The 24,482-nt window shown below is 41.7% G+C and overlaps 1 protein-coding gene across 22 annotated transcripts in view; it reads right to left on the bottom strand.

Moving 5' to 3' along the window:
* The window catches only part of CAST (calpastatin), a 132,635-nt gene that overhangs the window by 48,775 nt on the left and 59,378 nt on the right, over nucleotides 1-24,482 (bottom strand). For 12 of the 22 annotated variants that reach the window (XM_069592630.1, XM_069592631.1, XM_069592625.1 and 9 more), the window contains 2 exons: nucleotides 8,793-8,852; nucleotides 853-894 (listed from right to left, as the gene is read on the bottom strand). In XM_069592630.1, the coding sequence (XP_069448731.1) occupies nucleotides 853-894; nucleotides 8,793-8,852 (102 nt within the window). Of the gene's footprint in view, nucleotides 1-852; nucleotides 895-1,624; nucleotides 1,691-8,792; nucleotides 8,853-24,482 lie in introns of all 22 variants that reach the window. The other 10 variants (XM_069592619.1, XM_069592620.1, XM_069592623.1 and 7 more) reach the window with 1 other exon arrangement.

Genomic DNA, 24,482 nt, shown 5'->3' with positions numbered 1-24,482 from the left:
ACATTTAAATTTGGAATAGAAGACAACTTCCACCAGCTGCTGAATTATACGTCTACAGGGGCCACCAAGAGGTCTTACACAGAATCACATAAGCTTCATCTTTTACCCAGATGACCCTGGCCCGCCACCCCTGCCTGCACTTAAAGTACTCCAGCCCAAACCGCGTTTGTGCTTTCCGACAGGAAACCTTGCGATCGTATCTGAGTTAACTGCTCAAGTGTGCTTGACAGAAGTAACGCACAGCACCTTACGGAACAGAGACACTTGCCCCACCTGCAGACATTCCGGGGTCCGTCTCCACACAGACGGGAATCGGCTCTCAGTCTAGACAGCCATGCATCAGGAAAGAAAGGGAAGCTGTTCCCAAGGGCAAGTGAGAGCTGTATCCTAAACAACCAATAACTAGTCCACCAACGGAGGTGAGACCACCACGGTAAACTCAGGGCCTCTGAGGAGAGGCTGTCATCTTCAAGTTATCTAGGTGCTGGGTTCAATAGAAACCTTTATTCTCCATGTCTCATCATTAATCAGATACTCATTACCCTTTGTCTCTTGTCCTTTGCTCCTGTTTTTTAATTACTTCAGCTAGAACGAAGACCTAGATTTGAACAAAATGCTTTCTGAAGTAGACTGTTTTCATTTATAAAATATTATTCATCTTAACTATATATATATAGTTAACATTATAATTATTTTATATCCACTCTATATAATCATATTAAAAAGGGTAATCCAAAATTAGTTAGCTGACAATTTTTTTTTTTTACCATTCAGCAACCAATGTAGAAAACTGGCTATTCATTATTATTTCAAAGAATTCCAATAATTCATTAGTTAACTTAAATCATTTACCTTAGATGATTGCGGCTTCTTCTCAGGTTCTGTTTTTACAGCCTAAATGCAAAAGAAAGAAAAAGAAGGGGAGGAAAAATAAACAGAGTTTATAAAGTTTATCATATATTTTCTTCAACTAAGGGAGCTAAAAGATAAGTTTTATGTATTTATAAATGTAAGTGTTGTGAGGTAAGATTATTATGCTTCTCTTGGAACTGTAACTGCTATTTATGTGGTCATGCCACATGGCTTGTGGGATCCCGGTTCCCCAACCAGGAGTCAAATCTGTGTCCCCTCCAGCGGAAGCAGAAAGTCCTAACCACTGGACTGCCAGGGAATTCCCGGAATTGTAACTCTTTAGATAAATACTGAAGCACATCAATTAACAGTCTGCTCTTACGACTGAGATGGAAATCTGCATCTTACTTCTGCGTGTATTACAGATACGTAGAGATTTGTTATCATGAACACTGTAGCTCACACATAAAAATAAAACCCCTCACCCCTCAAAGCTACTAACATGACTGACCTCTTTATGAGTGGAATATTCAGCACAGGTTTTAGCTGATGAGGTACAAGAATGGGATGCTGACAGTGTTGAGAACATTGGAAGCAGTGAAGTTTATTTTTAGGGCCACAATGCGAGTGATGGGTAAACTAAGCCTACTAGAAGTCTGTGATGGGCCAAAGCGTTACAGAAGACGGTGAACTGAAATTATTAGCTCATGCTAAGCAGCTGCAGTGACCATTAGTAAACACACGTGTCCCCTGGTACAATGAACCACATCACCTGTTTTTTGTGTCTTTTCTTGTTAGGAGAATGCGGTCCTTCCAGCTGTTTGCTGCCTGGAATAGCCTAATATAAGAGCACAGCCCCAAGTGTGACTTTATTTTATCTGACAGTCAGGTAAGCGACACGAATTAACAGAGCTAAAGGTTTTATCGAAAGTTTTCTGAAATGCTGTCTGCACAATATTACAACGGTTTGATCAAACAGCGCATAGATTCTTTGCTGCACAGTAAAAATCGAGTGATCAAATCTCAAGTTTGAGGAACGCTTCTGAAGAGCTGGCTATGATTCAGGTTCTTTAGTGGAGCATTTGACAATTTCACCCAACCAAAAGTTACCTGTGTCAAAAAAGACAATTCCTTAAGTGCACACATCCCTTCTCCATATAGGGAGGAAATGAAAACAAGAATAAAACTTGATGAAACAGTTTATGAACTTCTCAAAAGAAGAGATTAAAAATGAAGCCTGATGCTTCCTGCTATTTCCTTCCTTTTTATGTGCTTGGTGGTATCAGCACAGACTTCTATATTTTACTATATTATCTGAAGACAGTGATTAAAACTCCTCTTAATTTATCAGGTCTTATGCTTCAGTAATGAAGGTACATGTGCTCTTCACATAACAAACCCTTTTATGTCAGCACACATTGCTTTGGGAAGGAAACAAAGTTCATGAACAAAGAAATGTTTTTAAAATTTAAAATTTTGGTTCCTTTCAAACTGGATCCTTGTTAATGAGTTTCTATACTTGCAACACTGCTTTTTTTAGTTTATGCAAATGAAATCTATTAAATGATTAACAAGGAAAATAAGCCAGCTGGTATTGTAGTGGTTTGAGTCTATCAACACTTTCTAATTTGTAATCTGGCATTATGGCAATATTTTGCATGGAAGAACTCTACAATACAATTAAGAATGTATAATCACAAGAAAGAATGTATAATCACAGAATCAAGCAGCTTCTAATGAAATATACATTTGGATCAGTAATCACTAACACATCTCTTAAGTTTATTTTTGGTGGCGGTGAGGCTGATGAACATAACGATGACAATAATAACTAACGTTTATTGATAGCCCCTCAGTACAAGGGACTGTTCTAAACTCTCTGAGTCCTCACAATATTCCTATAAGAAAGGTATTGTGAGTATCATTATTATCACCACCATCATCCCCATCTCACGACATGAAGAATCACTTTGCTGTACACCTGAAACAACACTGTCAATCAACTATGCACAAACATAAAATAAAAATTAAGTTTAATTAAGTTTAAAATCAAGTTAGGAGGAGTTTTCCAATATTATAGCCAGCATGGAACCAGGAATAAAAGCCAAGCCATCGGGCTCCAGTGTCCACTCTACAGAATCTCTAAGGGATCTCCCCTGATTAACAATGATCTGACCTTTCACCCTACACATAGCAGTGTGCCTGACAAGTGTGAGGGACAAGAGAGAGAACTGAGACCCAGACATACTGCGTACAGCCAGACTGACTTTCATTTTAAAGGTGCCGAACATGACAAAGATTTCATACAGGCTTTATCTTGCATTAACACCTTTTCTCTAAAAGCTCAAAATATTTAGAGAAATATGCTCACACAATTTGCAAAAATCCCCAAGAGGGAGCTAGTATAAATGTTATAAGCCAAATATCAGAAGTATATGAAGGGAGATGGGGACAAGACATGGAGTGGGAGGACATGAGCTCTCATGGACGCACTAAAATCACAACCGCTGAACAGCCAGCAACAAAAATCAAACAACAGCAGCCACAAAAAACTAAACATATATTGCAATCAAATTGGCAAAAATTAAAGACAAGGAGAAAATATTGAAAGCATCAAGGGAAAAACAGCAAAGCGGGCATGGAAGAACACACCCCAAAATAATAAAGGCCATATATGGCAAACCTACAGCTAACAACGCACTCAACAGTGAAGAGCTGAGAGCAATTCCTCTAATATGAGGAACACTACAAAGATGTCCACTCTTTCCACTTTTATTAAACATAGTTTTGGAAGTCTAAGACATGGCAATCGGAGAAGAGAAAGAAATAAAAAGAATACAAATTGGAAAAGAAGACCCAAAAATGCCCTTGTTTGGAGATGACACGATACTATATGTAGAAAACCCAAAAGATGATTCCAGAAAACTATTACAGCTCAGCAATGAATCTGGTAAAGTTCCAAGATACAAAATCAGCACAGAGAAAACTGTTGCATTTCAAGACATCAACAATAAAAGATCAGGAGAAATTGAGCAAACAATCCCATTTACCATCACATCAAAAAGAATAAAATACCTAGGAATAAACCTACCTCACGAGGCAAAAGACCTGCACTCCGAAAGCTGTAAGACACTGATGAAAGAAACTGAAGATGACATAAACAAATGGGAAGATACACCATGTTCTTGGATTCCAAGAATCAATATTGTCAAAATGACTATACTACCCTAGGCCATCTACAGACTCAATGCCATCTCTACAAAATAACGGCATTTTTCACAGACCTAGAACAAAAAATTTTAAAACCTGTATGGAGAAACAAAAGACCCCAAACAGCCAAAGCAATCTTGAAAAAAAAATGGAGCTGGAGGAATCCGGCCTCTAGACTTCAGTCTATACTACAAAGCTACAGTCATCAAATAACTACAAAAACAGAAACATATAAAAAGAGAAATACAAATCAACAGAATAGGATAGAAATTCCGGAAATAAACTCATGTACCTATGGTCAATTAATCTCAACAAAGGAGGCAAGACTATACCATGGAGAAAAGACAGTTTCCTCAAAAAGTGGTACCAGGAAAATTGGACAGCTACATGTAAAAGAATTAAGCTGGAAAATTCTGTAATATCATACACAAAATTAATTCAAAATGGGCTGAAGACCCAAATACAAGACCAGATACTTGTATAAAACTCTCAGAGGAAAACATAGGCAGAACACATTTTGACACAAATCACAGCAATATATTTTTGGATCCATCTCCCAGAATAATGGGAGTAAAAATGAAAATAAACAAATGGGGCTTAATTAAAAGCTTTCTCACATTAAAGAAAACCACAAACAAAATGAAAAGACAACCTACAGAAAGGGAGAAAATGTTTGCTAATGATGTGACTGACAAGGGATTAATATTCAAAATTTACAAACAGCTCATGCAACTCAATATTTAAAAAAAAAAAAGTTATAAAATGGGAAGACCTAAATAGCCATTTCTCTAAAGAAGTCACACAAATGGGCCAAGAGGAACATCAAAAGATGTGCAACATCACTAATTATTAGAGAAATGCAAATGAAAACTAAAATGAGATATCACCTAACACCAGTCAGAATGGCCATCATCAGAAAGTCTACAAACAATGCTAGAGAGGGTGTGAGAAAGGGAACCCTCCCCATACTGTTGGTGGGAATGTTAAATTGGCTCAGCCATGATGGAGAATGGTATGGAGGTTCCTTAGAAAACTAAACAAAGGACTACCATAAGATCAAGTAATCCCACTCCTGGGGACAGGTCCAGAGAAAACCATTGTTCAGAAGGATACGTGTATTCCAATGTTCACTGAAGCACTGTTTACAATAGCCAACACACGGAAGCAACCTATATGTCTTTCAACAGATGAATGGATAACAAAACATATATATATATGAATATTACTCAGCCATTAAAAAGAATGAAACAATGCCATTTGTGGCAGCATGGATAGACCTGGAGATTACTGGGCTAAGTGAACTAATTCAGACATGGAAAGACAAATACCATGGTATCTCTTACATGGGGAATCTTACAAAAATGATACAAAAGAACTTATTTACAAAACAGAAACAGAAAAGAAGCTTTTGGATATTAAAGGGGAAAGGAGGGGGGATAAACTGGGAGTTTGGGATTGTACACACTAGTATTTAAAATAGAGAACCAACAAGGATCTTCTGTATAGTACAGGGAACTCTACTGCTCACTATTCTGCAGTAAATGGGAAAAGCACGCGTACCACAAACTAACACAACACTGTCAATCAACTGTGGGTGTGGGCGCTCGGTCGCTCAGTCGTTTCTGACTCTTTGCGACCCCATGGACTGCAGCCCACCAGGCTCCTCTACAAGATCATCCCTCCTTATGGGATTCTCCAGGCAAGAATACTGGCGTGGGTTGCCATTTCCTCCTCCAGGGCATCTTCCTGACCCAGGGATCAAGCCTACAGCTCCTGCATTGGCAGGCAGATTCTTTACCACTGAGTCACCTGGGAAGCCTACTACAATATAAAATACAAATGAAAAGTAATTAAAATTAAAAAAAAAATTAAAGAAGCACATGAAGATAAGACAATTGATGAGAACACTGTGACTGAAATCCACCAAGGACAGAAAATCAAGGCCAAGAGTGCTTCTGAGTCACCCACTGGGCATCCTAGTCTTGTTCCTCCCTCGCTTCCCTCAGTCCACGTCTGCAGGAGTGCCAAGAATTCTCATGATTCACGCTCAGCAAAGGCTGAAGCGTTTGCTGACATTTACTCTGGAAAACAGGACACACTTGAAATAAGCATCGGCCCTTAAGCCGAGAGTCAGCAGGGATGAATTATAATGAGGCGTTGTGTCAAACGTGAACCAAAATAATAAATAAAAGGAAATCCCATATGTCTGGCTCTCTTTTTTATCTCCTTACTTTAATTTTCATGGACTCTAAGTTCAGTGAGAATTTTTTGGGGGCAGCGGCTAAATATTGTTTCTATAGTCTTAAGACCATTTTAAAGATCAGATTTTCTGGTACTTTTTAAGATTAGCTCAGTTCAGTCGCTCAGTCGTGACCGACTCTTTGCGACCCCATGAATCACAGCACGCCAGGCCTCCCTGTCCATCACCAACTCCCAGAGTTCACTCAGATTCATGTCCATCGAGTCAGTGATGCTATCCAGCCATCTCATCCTCTGTCATCTCGTTCTTCTCCTGCCCCCAATCCCTCCCAGCATCAGAGTCTTTTCCAACGAGTCAACTCTTCACATGAGGTGGCCAAAGTACTGGAGTTTCAGCTTTAGCATCATTCCTTCCAAAGAAATCCCAGGGCTGATCTCCTTCAGAATGGACTGGTTGGATCTCCTTGCAGTCCAAGGGACTCTCAAGAGTCTTCTCCAACACCACACTTCAAAAGCATCAATTCTTCGGCGCTCAGCCTTCTTCACAGTCCAACTCTCACATCCATACATGACCACAGGAAAAACCATAGCCTTGGCTAGATGGACCTTAGTCAGCAAAGTAATGTCTCTGCTTTTCAATATGCTATCTAGGTTGGTCATAACTTTTCTTCCAAGAAGTAAGCATCTTTTAATTTCATGGCTGCAGTCACCATCTGCAGTGATTTTGGAGCCCCCCCGCAAAAAAATTTTGACACTGTTTCCACTGTTTCCCCATCTATTTACCATGAAGTGATGGGACCAGATGCCATGATCTTCGTTTTCTGAATGTTGAGCTTTAGGCCAACTTTTTCACTCTCCTCTTTCACTTTCATCAAGAGGCTTTTTAGTTCCTCTTCATTTTCTGCCATAAGGGTGGTGTCATCTGCATATCTGAGGTTATTGATATTTCTCCTGGCAATCTTGATTCCAGCTTGTGCTTCTTCCAGCCCAGTGTTTCTCATGATGTACTCTGCATATAAGTTAAATAAGCAGGGTGACAATATACAGCCTTGACGTACTCCTTTTCCTATTTGGAACCAGTCTGTTGTTCCATGTCCAGTTCTAACTGTTGCTTCCTGACCTGCATACAGACTTCACAAGTTAAGCTTGGCATACATTTTAAGGTTAAGCTTGGTATAGCACTTTGGGCTTCCCTGGTGGCTCAGAGGGTAAAGCGTCTGCCTACACTGCAGGAGACCTGGGTTCAATCCCTGTGTCAGGAAGATCCCCTGGAGAAGGGAATGGCAACCCATTCCAGTACCCTTGCCTGGAAAATCCCATGGACTGAGAAGCTTGGTAGGCTACAGTCCATGGGGTCGCAAAGAGTCAGACACGACTGAGTGACTTCACTTTGGTATAAATAAGTAGTGACACCTAATTGGTGGTTAATCATGAATCAGATAACACGTATTTTGAAAAAAATTAAGAAATTAGTTACTAAATAAAAACATAACTTTACATTTAAATATAAAAATGAGTGCTAAATGACATTGGATAAGGGCTTAGAGTTTGACAGTGTGTTTCAAGATATTTGCAATCTCCTTTAAATACAGTTCAAGATAATGCCACAGGATTACTAAATAGTGCTAATTTATGGTGCCAGTATTAAATTATGGCATAGGATTCTACTTGGGACAGTAAAGTAACAAGAAAAACGCAAAGCAAAAATATGTTGGTAATTTTAAACAAGGGCAATTTGATAATAATGGAGCTGGGGTAGCTCTTAAAGGCACTGAAGAATATTAGCTCATTAGAATTAGTTGAGAGCATCTTGAAAAATGCTTCCTCTTTAATCTTCCATCCTAGAACATTCCCGAGAAACTCAGTTCAAGTCATGGTAAGTAGGTGAGAGGGTTTCGGTCACTCAGCCAACTCTTTAGAAATAAGCTTATTATTCTATGTGGCAATCCTACCATAGGCCATTCTTTTATTTTTAATTCTGAAATCCCAAGAAATTATCAGAATACACCCCAAGAGCTCAACAACGGTTTATCAATAAGATGGTGACCCACATGACTCAAATGTCAGAAAAAAACTTCAGAAAGCACCTGAAATAACCAGAATCTGTGTCACTTCTTTCTATGTTCATTTAGTATAAACCTTCTCATTCTTGGATTTCGTTTTAAATGGTTAGGATAATAAAACCGCTTCAGTAAGACATTAAGAATTTATATTTCTATCTATATCCTGATAAATGTACTTAGAGAAATTATCTTACAATTAAAAAAACTCTAGGCTAGAACCAAAAGAACTCTCACTGACTACACTTTTCTAGATATTCTAAAATGATGTATAAGTATATAGATAGTGTTTGAAGGAAATACTGAAAGGAAAGCTGAGTTTTCAAAGACCCTCATTAATTAAGAAGAAAATATTTACTTCCATAGTGTAGGTCTCCTAGGACACACAAGCTATCTGTCAAAGTCTCTATTCATTTTGCTTTACAAAATGAAGGGCATTCACCCAAGTTGACCCTTGAAGACTCTCCATACCTTGGCTTCTGTGGGATTCATACTGGAAGACTTGCTGGCTGAAGCAGAGGAAGTAGTTACCTAGAAAGAAAAGAAACAGGAAGTTTGATTCTAGCTAACCTACAACCGGCTTTGTCCTCCAGCTCCTTTTAACCATAGCAGGGTAGTAGTGTTAGTCACGCAATTGTGGCCGACTCTTTGCAACCTCATGAAATGTAGCCTGCCGGGTTTCTCTGTCAATGGAATTCTCCAGGCAAGAATACTGGAGTAAGTTGCCATTCCCTTCTCTAGGGGATCTTCCCGACCCAGGGTTGGAACCCAGGTCTCTTGCATTGCAGGCGGATTCTTTACTGAATGAGTCATGGTGGAAGTCCCTTTAAAGCATACTTACTTTTAACTCTTTACCTTGGTTTTATCTCACCTAGAGATCTTCACGACCAAGATAATCACAATGGTGTGATCACTCATCTAGAGCCAGACATCCTGGAATATGAAGTCAAGGGGGCCTTAGAGCATCACTACGAACAAAGCTAGTGGAGGTGATGGAATTCCAGTTAAGCTCTTTCAAATCTTGAAAGATGATGCTGTGAAAATGCTGCACTCAATATGCCAGCAAATTTGGAAAGCTCAGCAGTTGCCACAGGACTGGAAAAGGTCAGTTTTCATTTCAATCCCAAAGAAAGGCAATGCCAAAGAATGCTCAAACTACCGCACAATTGCACTCATTTCACACGCTAGTAAAGTAATGCTCAAAATTCTCCAAGCAAGGCTTCAGCAATACATGAACCGTGAATTTCCAGATGTTCAAGTTTGCTTTAGAAAAGGCAGAGGAACCAGAGATCAAATTGCCAACATCCACTGGATCATGGAAAAAGCAAGAGAATTCCAGAAAAACATCTATCTCTGCTTCATTGACTATGCCGAAACCTTTGACTGTGTGGATCACAAAAAACTGTGGAAAACTCTTCAAGAGATAGGAATACCAAACCACCAGACCTGCCTCTTGAGAAACGTATATGCAGGTCAGGAAGCAACAGTTAGAACTGGAAATGGAACAACAGACTGGTTGCAAATAGGAAAAGGAGTACGTCAGGGCTGTATATTGTCACCCTGCTTATTTAACTTATATGAAGAGTACATCATGAGAAACGCGGGGCTGGAGGAAGCACAAGCTGGAATCAAGATTGCCGGGAGACATATGAATAACTTCAGATATGCAGAGGACACCACCCTTATGGCAGAAAGTGAAGAGGAACTAAAAAGCCTCTTGATGAAAGTGAAAGAGGAGAGTGAAAAAGTTGGCCTAAAGCTCAACATTCAGAAAATGAAGATCATGGCATCCGGTCCCATCACTTCATGGGATATAGATGGGGAAACAGCGGAAACAGTGTCAGACTTTATTTTTTGTGGCTCCGAAATCACTGCAGATGGTGACTGCAGCCATGAAATTAAAAGACGCTTACTCCTTAGAAGAAAAGTTATGACCAACCTAGATAGCATATTGAAAAGCAGAGACATTACTTTGCCAACAAAGATCCGTCTAGTCAAGGCTATGGCTTTTCCAGTAATCATGTATGGATGCGAGAGTTGGACTGTGAAGAAAGCTGAGCGCAGAAGAATTGATGCTTTTGAAGTGTGGTGTTGGAGAAGACTCTTGAGAGTCCCTTGGACTGCAAGGAGATCCAACCAGTCCATTCTGAAGGAGATCAGTCCTGGGTGTTCTTTGGAAGGAATGCTGCTGAAACTGAAACTCCAGTACTTTGGCCACCTCATGCGAAGAGTTGAGTCATTGGAAAAGACTCTGATGCTGGGAGGGATTGGGGGCAGGAGGAAAAGGGGACAACAGAGAATGAGATGGCTGGATGGCATCACCGACTCGATGGACGTGAGTTTGAGTGAACTCCGCGAGATGGTGATGGACAGGGAGGCCTGGCGTACTGCAATTCATGGGGTCACAAAGAGTTGGACACGACTGAGGGACTGAGCTGAACTGAAGTCTATTGCTGCCTGGTAATTAAGTGCTCAATAACCTCAGATATGCAGATGACACCACCCTCATGGCAGAAAGCAAAGAGGAACCAAACAGCCTCTTTATAAAAGTGAAAGTGGAGAGTGGCTTAGAACTCAACATTCAAAAAACTAAGAGCAAGGCATCCAGTTCCATCACTTCATGGCATAGAGATGGGGAAACAATGGAAACAGTGACAGACTATTTTCTTGGGCTCCAAAATCACTGTGGATGGTGACTGTAGGCATGAAATTAAAAGACACTTGCTTCTTGGAAGAAAATCTGACAAACCTAGACAGTGTATTAAAGAGCAGAGATATTACTTTGCCAACAAAGGTCCATTTAGTCAAAGCTATGGTTGTTCCAGTAGTCATGTATGGATGTGAGAGTTGAACTATAAAGAAAGTTGAGCACCAAAGAATCGATGTTTTTGAACTGTGGTGTTGGCGAAGACTCTTGAGAGTCCCTTGGACTGCAAGCAGATCCAACCAGTCCATCCTAAAGGAAATCAGTCCTGAATATTCATTGGAAGGACTGATGCTGAAAATGAAGCTCCAGTACTTTGGCCACCTGACTCGAACAGCTGACTCATTGGAAGAGACCCTAATGCTGGAAAGATTGAGGGCGGGAGGAGAAGGGGACGACAGAGGATGAGATGGTTGCATGGCATTATTGACTCAATGGACATGAATTTGAGTAAGCTCCAGGAGTTGGTGATGGACAGGGAGGCCTGGCATGCAGCAGTCCATGGGGTTGCAAAGAGTCAGACACAACTAAGCAGCTGAACAACAACAACAAAATATCATTGTAATTTTTGTTTGTATTATTTTCAGAAGGAACATCGACTTGGAAACTTACAGAATTTTGCTCAAATGTCAGCTTTCACCATTACTAGCTCTGTGACTTTGGGTCTTAACTTTTCTAAATATATAAAATGGAGCCTATAAGACCTATTTTGCAGGGTTGCATGTATTTGAGATAATGTGGGTAAAATGCCTGGCACATTCTAGGTGCTCATAAAATTGCCAGGGCATTATTTCTAAGGTATTATACAAGACAGAAGAGTAGGCACAGCTCTGGGAAATAGACTCACATAGATCAGAACTCAGAGAAGGCAATGGCACCCCAGTCCAGTACTCTTGCCTGGAAAATCCCATGGACGGAGGAGCCTGGTAGGCTGCAGTCCATGCGGTCGCTAAGAGTCAGACACGACTGAGAGACTTCACTTTCACGCATTGGAGAAGGAAATGGCCACCCACTCCAGTGTTCTTGCCTGGAGAATCCCAGGGATCGGGGAGCCTGGTGGGCTGCCGTCTATGGGGTCACACACAACTGAAGCGAATTAACAGATCAGAAGTGGAGGACAAAACAGACTCCTCCCTGGAGGGCAAAAGGGGATAAACAGTAACCGAAGTATTCAAGAAACCCCTTTCCTAGTGGTGTGGTGTCAGTCCCTGCAATCTAATCACCCCAGCAGGGCAACGTGCACGGTACTGAGAACTACGTACTCTAGTACTTAACTTGTATCACACTGGCCAATATTAAGCACACAGTTAGTAACTTTGAGAATTCCAACTCAGGCTCATGTAAACCTCCTTAACAAATGAGTCCAGTGGGTTTTAGAGTCCAGGGGTTCCATCTGGCGCAGCTGCCTTCTTAAATAACTGGCTGTCTTTCTACCAACCAGTTCTCTACCAACAGCACCCGGAGCCCCAGGCCTGAGGGCTGGCCTGGAGCCATGTCCAAGGCTGAGTCCCCAGGCAGGATGTGACCGTGCCTACTGGTCCCCAGCTCCACACCACTCTCAAGGTGACTGCATGAACCCACTGTAACCCATGGCCCATGAACATGATCACTTCTCCTACTGACCTCACTTAATGTTGAACAGAGTGGTGCTTACAGTTAAATTGCCACAATTGACAGATCAAGGCCCAAAGCTTTATTATACTGATTTTTCAAAACAGTTATATAAACTTAATTATTCCTGAGCACCCTTAGGCACCAATGGGGCACCCCCACTCCAAAGCACACGCATACACACACAGACACACACACACACACATACATATACCTGGCCACTGTGGCAGGCACGCACGGTCTCTCTCACCTTCCCTTCAGGATAAAGAACTGGAGGATGTACCAAAGTAGATTGTCCCCCATCAAACTAGCAAATAAATATGTGAATATTTAGTCTTCTGTGATAACTTTTTTAATATGTGGGAATTAACATTTCCTCTTGGCTTCCCTGGTGGCTCAGTGGTAAAGAATCTGCCTGCCAATGCAGGAGACGAGGGTTTGATCCCTGGGTCAGGAAGAGCCCCTGAAAAAGGAAATGGCAACCCACTCCAGCATTCTTTCTTGGAGAATTCCATGGACAGAGGGGCCCGGTGGGCTACAGTCCATGGGGCTGCAAAGAGTCGGAGACAACTGAGCAACTAACAGTTTCACTTTCACTATCTCTATGTTAATGACTGTCCTCCCACAGGTATAACTGGTTGTACAGATTTCTATTCAAACTCAAGCTCCACTTAGCTATATCCCACTCCTTCGATGATTTCCCTCAGCCATCTAAAACCACCTAAGACCAAACACTTCACATGAAAGTGCTTTTTAAGCTGCAGATCTTCGGGTGAATAGTCACTTATTCTAAACATCCAAATTTATTAAAACATTCTTGCAATTCCATAGCCTTGGGTTTTCTAGTGTGCCTTACTGGTTTATTAAGCAATAGCTGGATGGGATCCTTAAATCCTAGAAAGGAGAAGACCTTCAAAGGCTCACCAAGAACAGTAAAATCTCCGTGGGATGCCTATAAATAAGCATGGAGCAGATTGTAATGGGAACTGACCTGCAGCCTTGGCTGCACCTGTTTTCAGCATAGATTCCTTCCTTAAAGTTTTATCCCACCTCTAGGGCATTAAATATTTTGAAACTAAAAGAGGAAAACCAATTCATGGGGGCTGGAAATGAAAACAATCCCACCCTGTTAAGGGCTGGTTCAACTCTGGCTAAGTGTGGTGTGTTTAATTTTTATTCTATGTATAACTGAATAACCTTGTTGTACAGAAGAAATGAACACATTGTAAATCAACTATACTTCGATAAAATAAATTAAAAAGATAATAGTCACTATAGTAACTACTTGTGGTAAGTGCTATAAAGTAAAATCACAGGGTCCAACGAGAACACAGCCTAAGGCAACCAGATCTAGCAGAGGAGACAGTTAGGACAGGTGAGGCTGAGGATGCAACAATTAACATGGAGACTGAAGGATAAGCGGGCATCACCCAGAGGTGGGGCGGCCCCTCTGAGCTGTGATTTCTAAACCACTGCCTCTGCTGCAGGATCTACAACCCAGTGGCTCCTGCAATCAAGGGATATCCAGATTTAAAGCCATGCTGCTGCTGCTAAGTCACTTCAGTCGTGCCTGACTCTGTGTGACCCCATAGATGGCAGCCCACCAGGCTCCCCCGTCCCTGGGATTCTCCAGGCAAGAACACTGGAGTGGGTTGCCATTTCCTTCTCCAATGCATGAAGGTGAAACAAGAAAGTGAAGTCGCTCAGTCGTGTCCAACCCTCAGTGATCCCATGGACTGCAGCCTACTAGGCTCCTCCATCCATGGGAGTGCTCAAATACCAAGAGCAGGGTAGGGAGCAGGACTGTATATCAGACTAAAGTGCAGCCATAACCGTGCTCTCCCTCCTAAATGACCCAGGCAAATCTCTTGACATACATACAGAGTGTTATTATGTATAATCTTAAATTAATGTATAAATCAGGGCAACAGCAGAGAAAAAGTAATTATTTTCCAACTACCCACTCAACTGTCTAAAAAGCAACGAGCCTGGGGCTGAGGATACACAATGAATAAGTCGCCATCACAGCTTTGAAAAAGTTCATCATAAACAGACAATAAGCAGTCGGTGCAACAGACATCAAGCAGGTTTAGCTACAGCTTGAATGCTCTAACAGGTATGGAGAAAATCCTATGGGACTGGGCAAATGTTTTGGTTCTATGTAAGCTGCAGGCCCACCTGAAATAATCTTACTGGGTTATCAAATACCATTAAAATGAGCAATTATTAATAAAGAAAAAGTAACTGCAGCCATAAAAAATTAATGTTTACTCCTGCACTTACCCAGGTTGGCTTCTTATGTTCTGGCATTATTCAACAAAACCTCTTTAGATTTGTTCACCTGCTACAGTAAGGATTTTGGAAGTTTACTGCTGGAAATGATGAGAGATATGAAGGGCTTTTCAGATCCTTCAGAAATAGAAACTGATTTTCTTGTTCACATGTATTTGGCAAAGGTCTCCCCAACTACAGCCATTTAGCTCTCTCACCCATTTTGGCCACATGAGTCTTCCCATGTATCTCTCTCAAGCCTCCCTCTAAAGTAGATGCAGGGGGCATGATGCCTGTAAACCACTGTATCACACAGAAAGCCTTTCTCTTGCTTTTAAAGACCCCCCCGTCTCCAATCCCAACCATTTCCCAGCACAGAACATCTCCTTCAGGCAGCGAGCCCATCCCTTTATCAGAGCACACCTCACTCTTTTTTTTTTTTTTTTTTTTTTCACAAAAGTGCAACTGGTTGGGATGCTTCTCTTCCCCAAATATCCAAATCCTAAATGCCTTTCTTTCAGGTACATCTCACTAGCATCAGCCCTGACACTGCAACATCCAAACCACTGCAATCCAAAGTGGGCATCCATCCATCTTCGTTAATCCCCACTTGCTTTCTCAAAATACCTTACTGCTGCTGTTGTTGAGTAGCTAAGTTGTGTCTGAATCTTTGTGATCCCATGGACTGTAGCATGTCAGGCTTCCCTGTCTTTCATTATCTCCTGGAGCTTGCTCAAACTCATGTCCACTGAGTCAGTGATGCCATCCAACCATCTTATCTTCTATCATCCCCTTCCCCTCTTGCCCTCAATCTTTCCCAGCATTAGGGTCTTTCTCAACGAATCGACTGTTTGCAGTCACCATCCACAATGATTTTGGAGCCCAAGAAAATAGAATCTGTCACTGTTTCCACTTTTTCCCCTTCTATTTGCCATGAAGTGATGGGACCAGATGCCATGATCTTAGTTTTTTGAATGTTCAGGTTCAAGCCAACTTTTTCACTCTCCTCTTTCATCCTTATCAAGAGGCTCTTTAGTTCCTCTTTACTTTCTGCCATAGGGTGGTATCATCTGCATATCTGAGGTTGATACTTCTGGCAATCTTGATTCCAGCTTGAGATTCATTCAGCCTGGCATTTCACATAATGTACTCTGCATATGTTAAATGAGAAGGGTGACAATCTACATACAGCCTTGACATATTGTTTTTCCAATTTGGAACCAGTCAGTTGTTCCATGTCCAGTTCTAACTGTTGCTTCTTGACCCACTTACAGATTTCTCAGGAGGGAGGAAAGGCGGTCTGGTACTCCCATCTCTTCAACAGTTTCCCACAGTTTGTTGTGATCTACACAGTCAAAGCCTTTAGCATAGTCATTGAACTAGAGTAGATAATTTTCTGGAACTCCCTTGCCTTGTCCATGATCCCATAAATGCTGGTTCCTCTGCCTTTTCTAAACTCAGCTTATACATTTGGAGTTTCTCTGTTCACATTTTGCTGAAGCCTAACTTGAATGATTTTGAGCATTACCTTACTAGTGTGTGAAATGAGCCCAATTACAGTAGTTTGAACATTGTTTGGCATTGTCTTTCCTTGGGATTGAAATGAAAACTGACTTTTCCCAATCCTGTGGCCACTGCTGGGTTTTCCAAATTTGCTAACAATTGAGTGCAACACTTTAACAGCATCATCTTTTCAGATTTTAAATAGCTCAGCTGGAATCCCATCAGCTCCACTAGCTTTGTTTGTGAATAGTCCCTTATACAGACAGATAATGACATAATTGCATCTCAAGGTGTGTCCTCCACCACCTTGGGGTCCGTTCAAAAGATCAGCATTGGCTATACTCATCTACTGACCCTACTCTCACTCAAGGCAGGTCTCTGTCGAAGGTTTTCCCTAGATTCTGCAGGGTGCCTCGTGAGGCTGCAGGAGAAGAGAAGCAAGACGCGGGGTGAGGTCCACCATCCTGCGATGCTAGGTGTGAGTGGCCTCGCCCTTGGGTCCCAGCTGAGAGAGCAAGGGTTTCTTCAGAAGGGGCGGTGTCCTAGACGGCTGAGTCATCCACTTCTCTGCCATGAAGTGCGGCTGATGAAAACGTCAATCCCTTGGCCCTCTACGTCTCCATCTCCCATGGCACAGTCTTTTCACTTGCGCGGGCTCCTATCAGCTTCTTTCTGGACACTGTCAGAGGGTTCACAGGGACCCTCAGTCTCTCCCCTCCACTCTCTCCACCTCCCCGTGATCACCCTCCCTGCCCCCAGCTCAGTTCAGAGAGCACACACAGAGGAATGCCAGCAGATGAGTCAAAGGCCACGCCTCGCCTCAGACCTGGCTTCCTCTCCCCACCCCTCACTGTCAGCATGCCCACTCACCCTTCACACCCCAGCTGCCTTTGTTTGGAGAGGTGATGAAGATCGCTGGCTCAAGTCCGTGCCAGCCTTCCCCACCTGACAGTCCATCTGCAGTTTCACTCTGAATCACTGACCATCCTCTTCCTCCAGGGCTACTGTGACCTGGAGAACTGCAGGACCAATGCCCAGCCCTCTGACCTGTTTCCGTCTGGAAGCCTCTTCCACTTGGCTCCATTCTGCCCTGCATTCTTTAGTATGTAGTCACCAACCCTCTGCCTTCTCTCTCATATTCCTGCGTCCTTGGAGATGCAAGAATCCCCATGACTTTATCGTTTCCTCTGTGAACAGTTCTCAACATTTTAACAGCAGCCTTGCGTTATTACCAAACATTATTTTTACCTTAAAGGGAGGAAATCGAGAAAGAGGGAGGCTCTAACGCCTGCTCCAGCTCTTAATTATTCTCCCAGAAGCCATCACCCTAATCTGCAAAAGGCAAGTAATACTACGTGCCTCTGGAGTCGCCCAATGATGTAATGGGGGAAACTCGCCTCTTCTGAATCAGCTGGAGTTGGCACAGGGCTGCCTCCAGTGCTCAGCACCACCCCACCCTTCTGCTTTGGTTTCCGGCCCACACTCCTGGTCTCATCAGGCAGCTCCCACACCTGGATTATATCGAGTCCTTTTTATAGCTTTCATGCCTTGTTCTCTCCCACCCCCAACCCCACCCCAAGCTCCAGCTCCCAGTCCTTCTATCACTGCCTGATTTATCTGAAATAAATGCACATCAGCTTCCCACTCCGATGAAACACTACACTCTTGGGGGTTTCCCGCCATCCTAGATGAGGTTCAATGTCTTCTGCCTGGACTTCAGACTCTTCGTATTCGACCTCATCTGCTGATTCCATCGCGCCTCTTGCTATGCCCTGTACCATATCTTCCCATCACTCTCCCCTGCCCCAGGATGCTGTCCGTCCTGTTTTAGGAGAACTTCATCAGGCAGCATCACTCACTGGCTAAGAGAGTGAGAGCGGACTCGAGACTGGTGGAAATTCAGCCAACACTGAATTCATGTGCGAGTTCAAGCAGGTTCCTTAACCTCTCTGTGCCTCAGTGTCCTCATCTGTAAAATGAGAAGAGTAACAGTTCTTCCCTTACAGGGTTGTTTTAAGACTTAGCTAATGTATACCAACCCATTATAACAATGCACAGGAAGTGACTAATGCTGAACAAAGGCTAGTCAGTGTTAGCATCACCACCAAGCTCCCATCCACCACTGAGCCTTGCATCTTGCCATCCCCATGGCAAGGAAGCCTTTCTCTGCTCAGATTCCTCCTGCCCTTGAAGACTTAGCTCAAGATACAACACCTATATCTGCTTCAGCTCCTCCTATCTTCTCAACTCCCTTATATGTTTGAACTTCTTATTTGAACACTTAATCTTATATGCTGTCGAGGGTTACTGAGTCTCTTCTATGTATCAGTCATGTCTTATCAAAAAAGCTGTAAACTGACCAAGAGACAGAGATCATTTCCACTCCTCAAGGTGCCTACCATAGTGTGTAGTAGCGGAGAGGAGCTCAAAATCCACTGCTGATTCCAATCTTTGTTTCCATTTGCTAATTGTCAAAGTTTCATTTAAACAAAGAATGAAGTAAGGTTTTAATACCTTGCTTTTTTTAAAAAGAAAGCTAAAATCAAAATCAAGAAAATAGTTAATAAATCAGAAGAAATGTTCAATCTGATTGCTTCTTATGGCCATGAGTCCACAAGCAAGTCAATTAAACCTGAAAAGCGTCTAGTTTCCCACATAGGAATACCATGTACTCCACAGGGTTACTGTGAGAGAGTCAGATACCAAATACTAGCGCAATTTGAGCAAAGCACAAAACAAATATTAAAAAATTTTAAAACTAAGAAGTTCTGACAAATCAGTAACTAACTTTTAGTTAGGTCTGCTAGATGCACAAGAGAGAAATGTATAATTTGTTTCTGAACTATAATGAGATTCTTATTTTAATGATTCATCTCAAAAAAAAAAAGAAAGAAAAAATCATAGATTTTCTTTAAAAACTTCTTTTTTCACAGTTTCTGTCAGAGACCCAGACTTGAACTCCATGAGGCCAGGGACCATGCCTGTCTCAGCAGCTACACATATCCAAATGTTGCACACAATAGGTGCTTAATAAGTATTTGTTAAATAAATTAATGTATGAATTTGTACCTGAATAAACATGAGTATTATGTGATGGCTCAAATCAACATTATATTAGTTTTATTCAATCACCAGAAGTTTTGTTTAAAGCACAGGTCAGAAAACAAGTTAGGAAAACAAACATCTAGTCTTCTATACCCTTACTGGCCTTACCCGGCAGTTGTATAACTTCAAAAAAATACTCAGAGGCACACAACCAAACCCTTAGCTGCTTCCTGTGAGACACCTGGAACAAACAATAGATGGCCCATGAGGGGCTTTCTAAAGAAAGCACTGCTGTTCTTCACCGTTCAGGGACCAGTGAGAACACGTTTATGGGGATGGACTGTTCACTTTAGGAAATGAATATTCAGATGTTTAACTGTCTATTGTTTGCCCTGCAGTCACACCATGACATACCATCTTGTCTCACAATGCTTTTAATTATTTTCCATAATAATGATGCTTCTCAAGAGAACCACAGTTCAGTTACCTAACAAAGTATGATATTTAATCCTAACAAAAAATATGATTCCCATGAAATGGGTCATTTATGAATGAAGCTGAGCCATCTCTTTCAGGGAGAACATGGCTTGGTGCCAGGAGACCTAGTTAGGGCACCAACTTCTACATCCACACGTGTGCAATATGAGGCCAGGTCCACTGTGAGAGGATCCTAAGTACAACACCAAGTTGTAAGAAATCAGAAGAGGTAGACTGTATTTCTGAGATGCAGGTTTGAAGATGGCTGGGAAAACGTCACAGAGGAGATGGGAACAATTTACTTAGTATTCATGGCAGTTGGGATCGGGAGGTAGGTGAGGACTATAGAACCTTCCATGGGCCAGGAACTGTGGCAGGTGCTTTGGGCATCTGATTTTAGAGTATCTTTATAAATCCCAGGACCCAATCATTATTACTTGCATTTTACAAAGGAGAATATTGAGGCTCAGAGAAGTTAGGTAACTTATCTAAGATCTCACAGTTGAGAAGCTGTAGAGCTTGGATCTGAACACAGACACTGACAATAAGGTCCATTAGCTTTATGCTATAACAAGTTGACTCCCCTACTTTCAAAAAGTAAAACGAAATATTTCAGTTTTAGAAAACAAAGACTTGGAGCCAGGGACAGGGTAGTCATTCCAGATGAGCAAAACAGCTTGAGCAAGACTCAGAGGCGGGGAAGTACCAGAGATCATCAGTCCCCGGAGTCTGACCGGCTGGATAAAGTAGAACATGGCAAAATGAGGCGACCTGAACACTGCCTGGGGGAAACAGAAAGTGATTCTATCCAGGCTGAGGATGCTATACACTCATGAAATATATTAAAAGGGACTGCACAGCCTTAAGATAAAAATAGAAAGCCTGAGCTCTACTTGCTCTGGGAAGTGGAGAGCACATGCATCTTTGGCCTCTGATGCAACCCTGTGGGCAGACCTCAAAATAAACATCCACACGTTGCCCGGCAACCGGGACAGTGGCCACAGCTGATCTGTGATCGAAATCCAAGTCCGAGAGACCTTAGAACAGCTGGCCACACCCTGTGAGTGCCTGATTATGAGCTGCGACACAGGAGCACCCTAAACGCTTAGGGAAAAAGCCACAAAAGGCATGAAGTTCGGTACCTAAGCCAACTGCTGCATTTTCATTGCTTTGTGAGCCCCACTTTTCCAGAGTTCCCCTTCCCTCCCTCTGGGGCTGATTATTTTGTAGGCAAGGAAAGAGCAGGCCACGCAGCCTGGATTAGTCATCAAAGAGGAGAAATGCAGCTTTTCTTCTTTTTTTTTTTAAGTTGTGTTCATGCCTTTGGGGGCCTGGTTACTTTACTTGATACATGAATAATTCCAACTATGTCTGCCTTTGGCTGCCCCAAACAAGCCAGAGAAGTTAGACCCGGAAAAGACAGCTTACTTTCCTCTTGTGGTCCCTCCCCTAGAAAAGGTTTGCTTGGCTAGGACATTCTTAAGCTTGTGAGTCATGCAATTTAAGCAGATTAGAAGTGACATAATGAACAATGAGGAAGACAGCCCATGACAAGTTCTTTGAACTTAAGTCTTAACCTGTCTAGAACACAGTTTCCTCATCTGTAAACTGTCAGGCTTGAGAACTCTGGAGTCCTGCAACTCTAATATGATACGCTATAAATACGTAAAGTTTATTAAATAATGTACCCAGTGATGGATGTTCAAAGGGGAAACATAGGAGTTTAGCTTCTAGAATCCCATAGACCTGGGGAATCACACTATCTGTGTAACTTCAGACAAGTTGCTTAAAGTTTCGTGTCTGACTCTTTGTGACTGTAGTCTGCCAGGGTCCTCTCTCCATGGGATTCTCCAGGCCAGAATACTAGAGTGGGTTGCCAGTCCCTTCTCCAGAGGATCTTCCCCACCCAGGGATCAACCCCAGGTCTCCTGCATTGCAGGCAGATTCTTCACCATCTGAGCTACAGGGAAGTACTAAGCTTTCCAAGATTGCGTTTTTTTATTTGTTAAACGGTATAAAGGTGACATCTACCTCATAAGATGGTAGTGAGGAATTAATGAGGGTGTGTTCATCAGGCCTGGCACATCATAAGTTAGTAAACAAAAGTAATTTGTATCATTTTACAAATACCAATTGCCTGGGCTTCCCTGATAGCCCAGTTTGTAAAGAATCCGCCTGTAATTTGGGAGACCTGGGTTCCATCCCTGGGTTGGGAAGATCCCCTGGAGAAGGGAAAGGCTCCCCACTCCAGTATTCTGGCCTGGAGATTCCACGGACTGTATAGTCCATGGGGTCACAAAGAGTCAGACATGACTGAAGGACTCTCCTCAGTCTCAGAACGGTGAAGCACTTCAGTGGTGACCACTGCTTTGAGAAGTCTCATACTGTTTATCCTACAGAGAAAGGGCAATATTATTTTACATGACAAAATTTTGTTTGGGTTGAAATGCATCACTTATTTATCCTAAAAGATTATGAGCTCATCTGAAGCCTATATGGTTACTGGTGATATGATTATTGTACAAGAATTAAAAATTCTGAGCTCTGGTGAACAGTTGCCTGAAAGCCTTTCAGCTTGGTTTTCATAGTGCTTTCAAATTCATTCCTTAGGCACAAAACTAACAAACAGTGAAAGAAATGAGAACTTTTTATGGACTGCTGTGTAATAAAACCAACGGCCCATCTCAATCTCTACAGGGATGACAGGCTCAAAGTGTCTCTTAACGAAACCGAGAAGGTACCTATAAGGAAACACACAGATGGAGCCAGTTGCGTGGTGGCTGAGAGATGAGTCTGTCACACGGCCGTTCTTGTAGTTGGCTTCTCCCTGAAGCATGTTCTTAATAAGAAGGCTTAACTGACAGGAATTAGTACAAAGTTCCCTTCTCCAAGCTGATTTCCAAATAATGCATATGAAAATGCAGGGTGAAATAAAACATTGTTCTAGAAACCACGTAAGAAAAACAAATTCAGAAATGTACACTAACAGCAAGCTTAATCTTTGCAAATATTAAAGAGGTAATGTTATTTAGTCAGGAGAACAGCTGTGGAGCCCGACCACTTGAGTTTGGATTCCAGCTCTGCTACCAGCTGTATGACCTTGTGCAAATCTCCTAACTGCTTTGTGCCTCAGTTTCCTCATCTGTATAGTGGGAATAATCAATACCTTCCACATTTCATCCCACTTTCCCCGAAAATTAAAAAAAAAAATTTCAATAGAATAGGAGAATTGATTTTTAAATAGGTTTCATTTTAAATATGTAAAAAGTTTGTAAAAATATGAACAGTGCTGCTTATCCTTAAGTCAAAGCAAAAGTTCTGCATTCCGACGCCAGAAGGATGTTTTTCACTATGTATTTTACCTGTTTTTTTTTTTCTTAAATTTCCCTATATTCAGATATGTAATTTATTCCTTCTTTACTGCCCATTAAGACATCTGACCACGGGGTCGCAAAGAGTCAGACACGACTGAGTGACTTCACCTTCACCTTTAAGACATCTGAAGAAACTCTGTCAACAAAACTCTTCTTTGCTAATTCCAATCAGTGTACAATACACTCTTTCACAGAAGCAGGAAATTTAATCAATCAGAATTTCCACAGCATTAAGATGTTGAGCATAATATTGAGGGCATAATATAATTTCTAGTGCTTTTCTGAATTTAGATACAAATTCCTCTCTCAGTTATTTAAACTGCCTGAATATAAACTACTGAGTCTAGGATTTTATAAGACTGGTCTACTGAAAAAGGCATTGGAATCAAATAGAACCTTGCTATCTATGTGACCCAGAGTAAGTTATTTAATCTAAGCCTTAGTCTTCTCATTTTAAAAACTGTCCTAATGCCCATTTACCTAGTTGCAAAATATGCAACTCTTAAGAGGATTAAATGAAATCTATAAATCACTTAGCACAGTAGTTGTTTAACAAATTAATAAACAGTTGGGTTTTCTTCTTTTCATTTATTTTCCATTTATCTAGATCCTGGAGAGCTTCTCCAAACTACAGACATACTGCTGGACCTAACCCCTCTCCCACAGCATTCCAGAATTATCTACAGATTATCAGAATGTCCCAATCGTATATTTCCTATCAGTTGTCTCTCCATTTTAAATAGTAACCAAATCTTCAGTTCGTTGGTCAGTAGAATGTGGAGAAGTTATACACAACAGAGAAAAGTTAAGATTTATCACTGGTTCAACTGGAAATCAACTGGGGTATTTGGCCAAGATTTTAAGTGCAAATATGTAGATCAATGTTCATCACATGCAGTCTTTGGAAACTCAAGTAGAGGTGTAAGAATATGATTGTCACAGGACTATAGAGAATGAGACAGTTCTAATTTGCCAGGCTAGGAATCCTACCACAAGAACACTATCTGAGAATAATTCAGCACTCATTGCTGTAATAATTGAAAAAAATGCTTGAAACCAAGGAAGAACTCAAACTCAACAGCCAAAAGAGGGGAGCCTTTCCCTAACATTTTCAACAAGGGGGTACACTGTTTCTTAATAATGTGTGGACACTTTATGGCTAAAATTTCTAACAAT

Source organism: Ovis canadensis, chromosome 5 (genome assembly GCF_042477335.2).
Source record: "Ovis canadensis isolate MfBH-ARS-UI-01 breed Bighorn chromosome 5, ARS-UI_OviCan_v2, whole genome shotgun sequence".
NCBI lineage: Eukaryota > Metazoa > Chordata > Mammalia > Artiodactyla > Bovidae > Ovis > Ovis canadensis.
The sequence above is the reverse complement of the archived record's forward strand: the minus strand, read 5'-3'. Positions and strand labels throughout refer to the sequence as shown.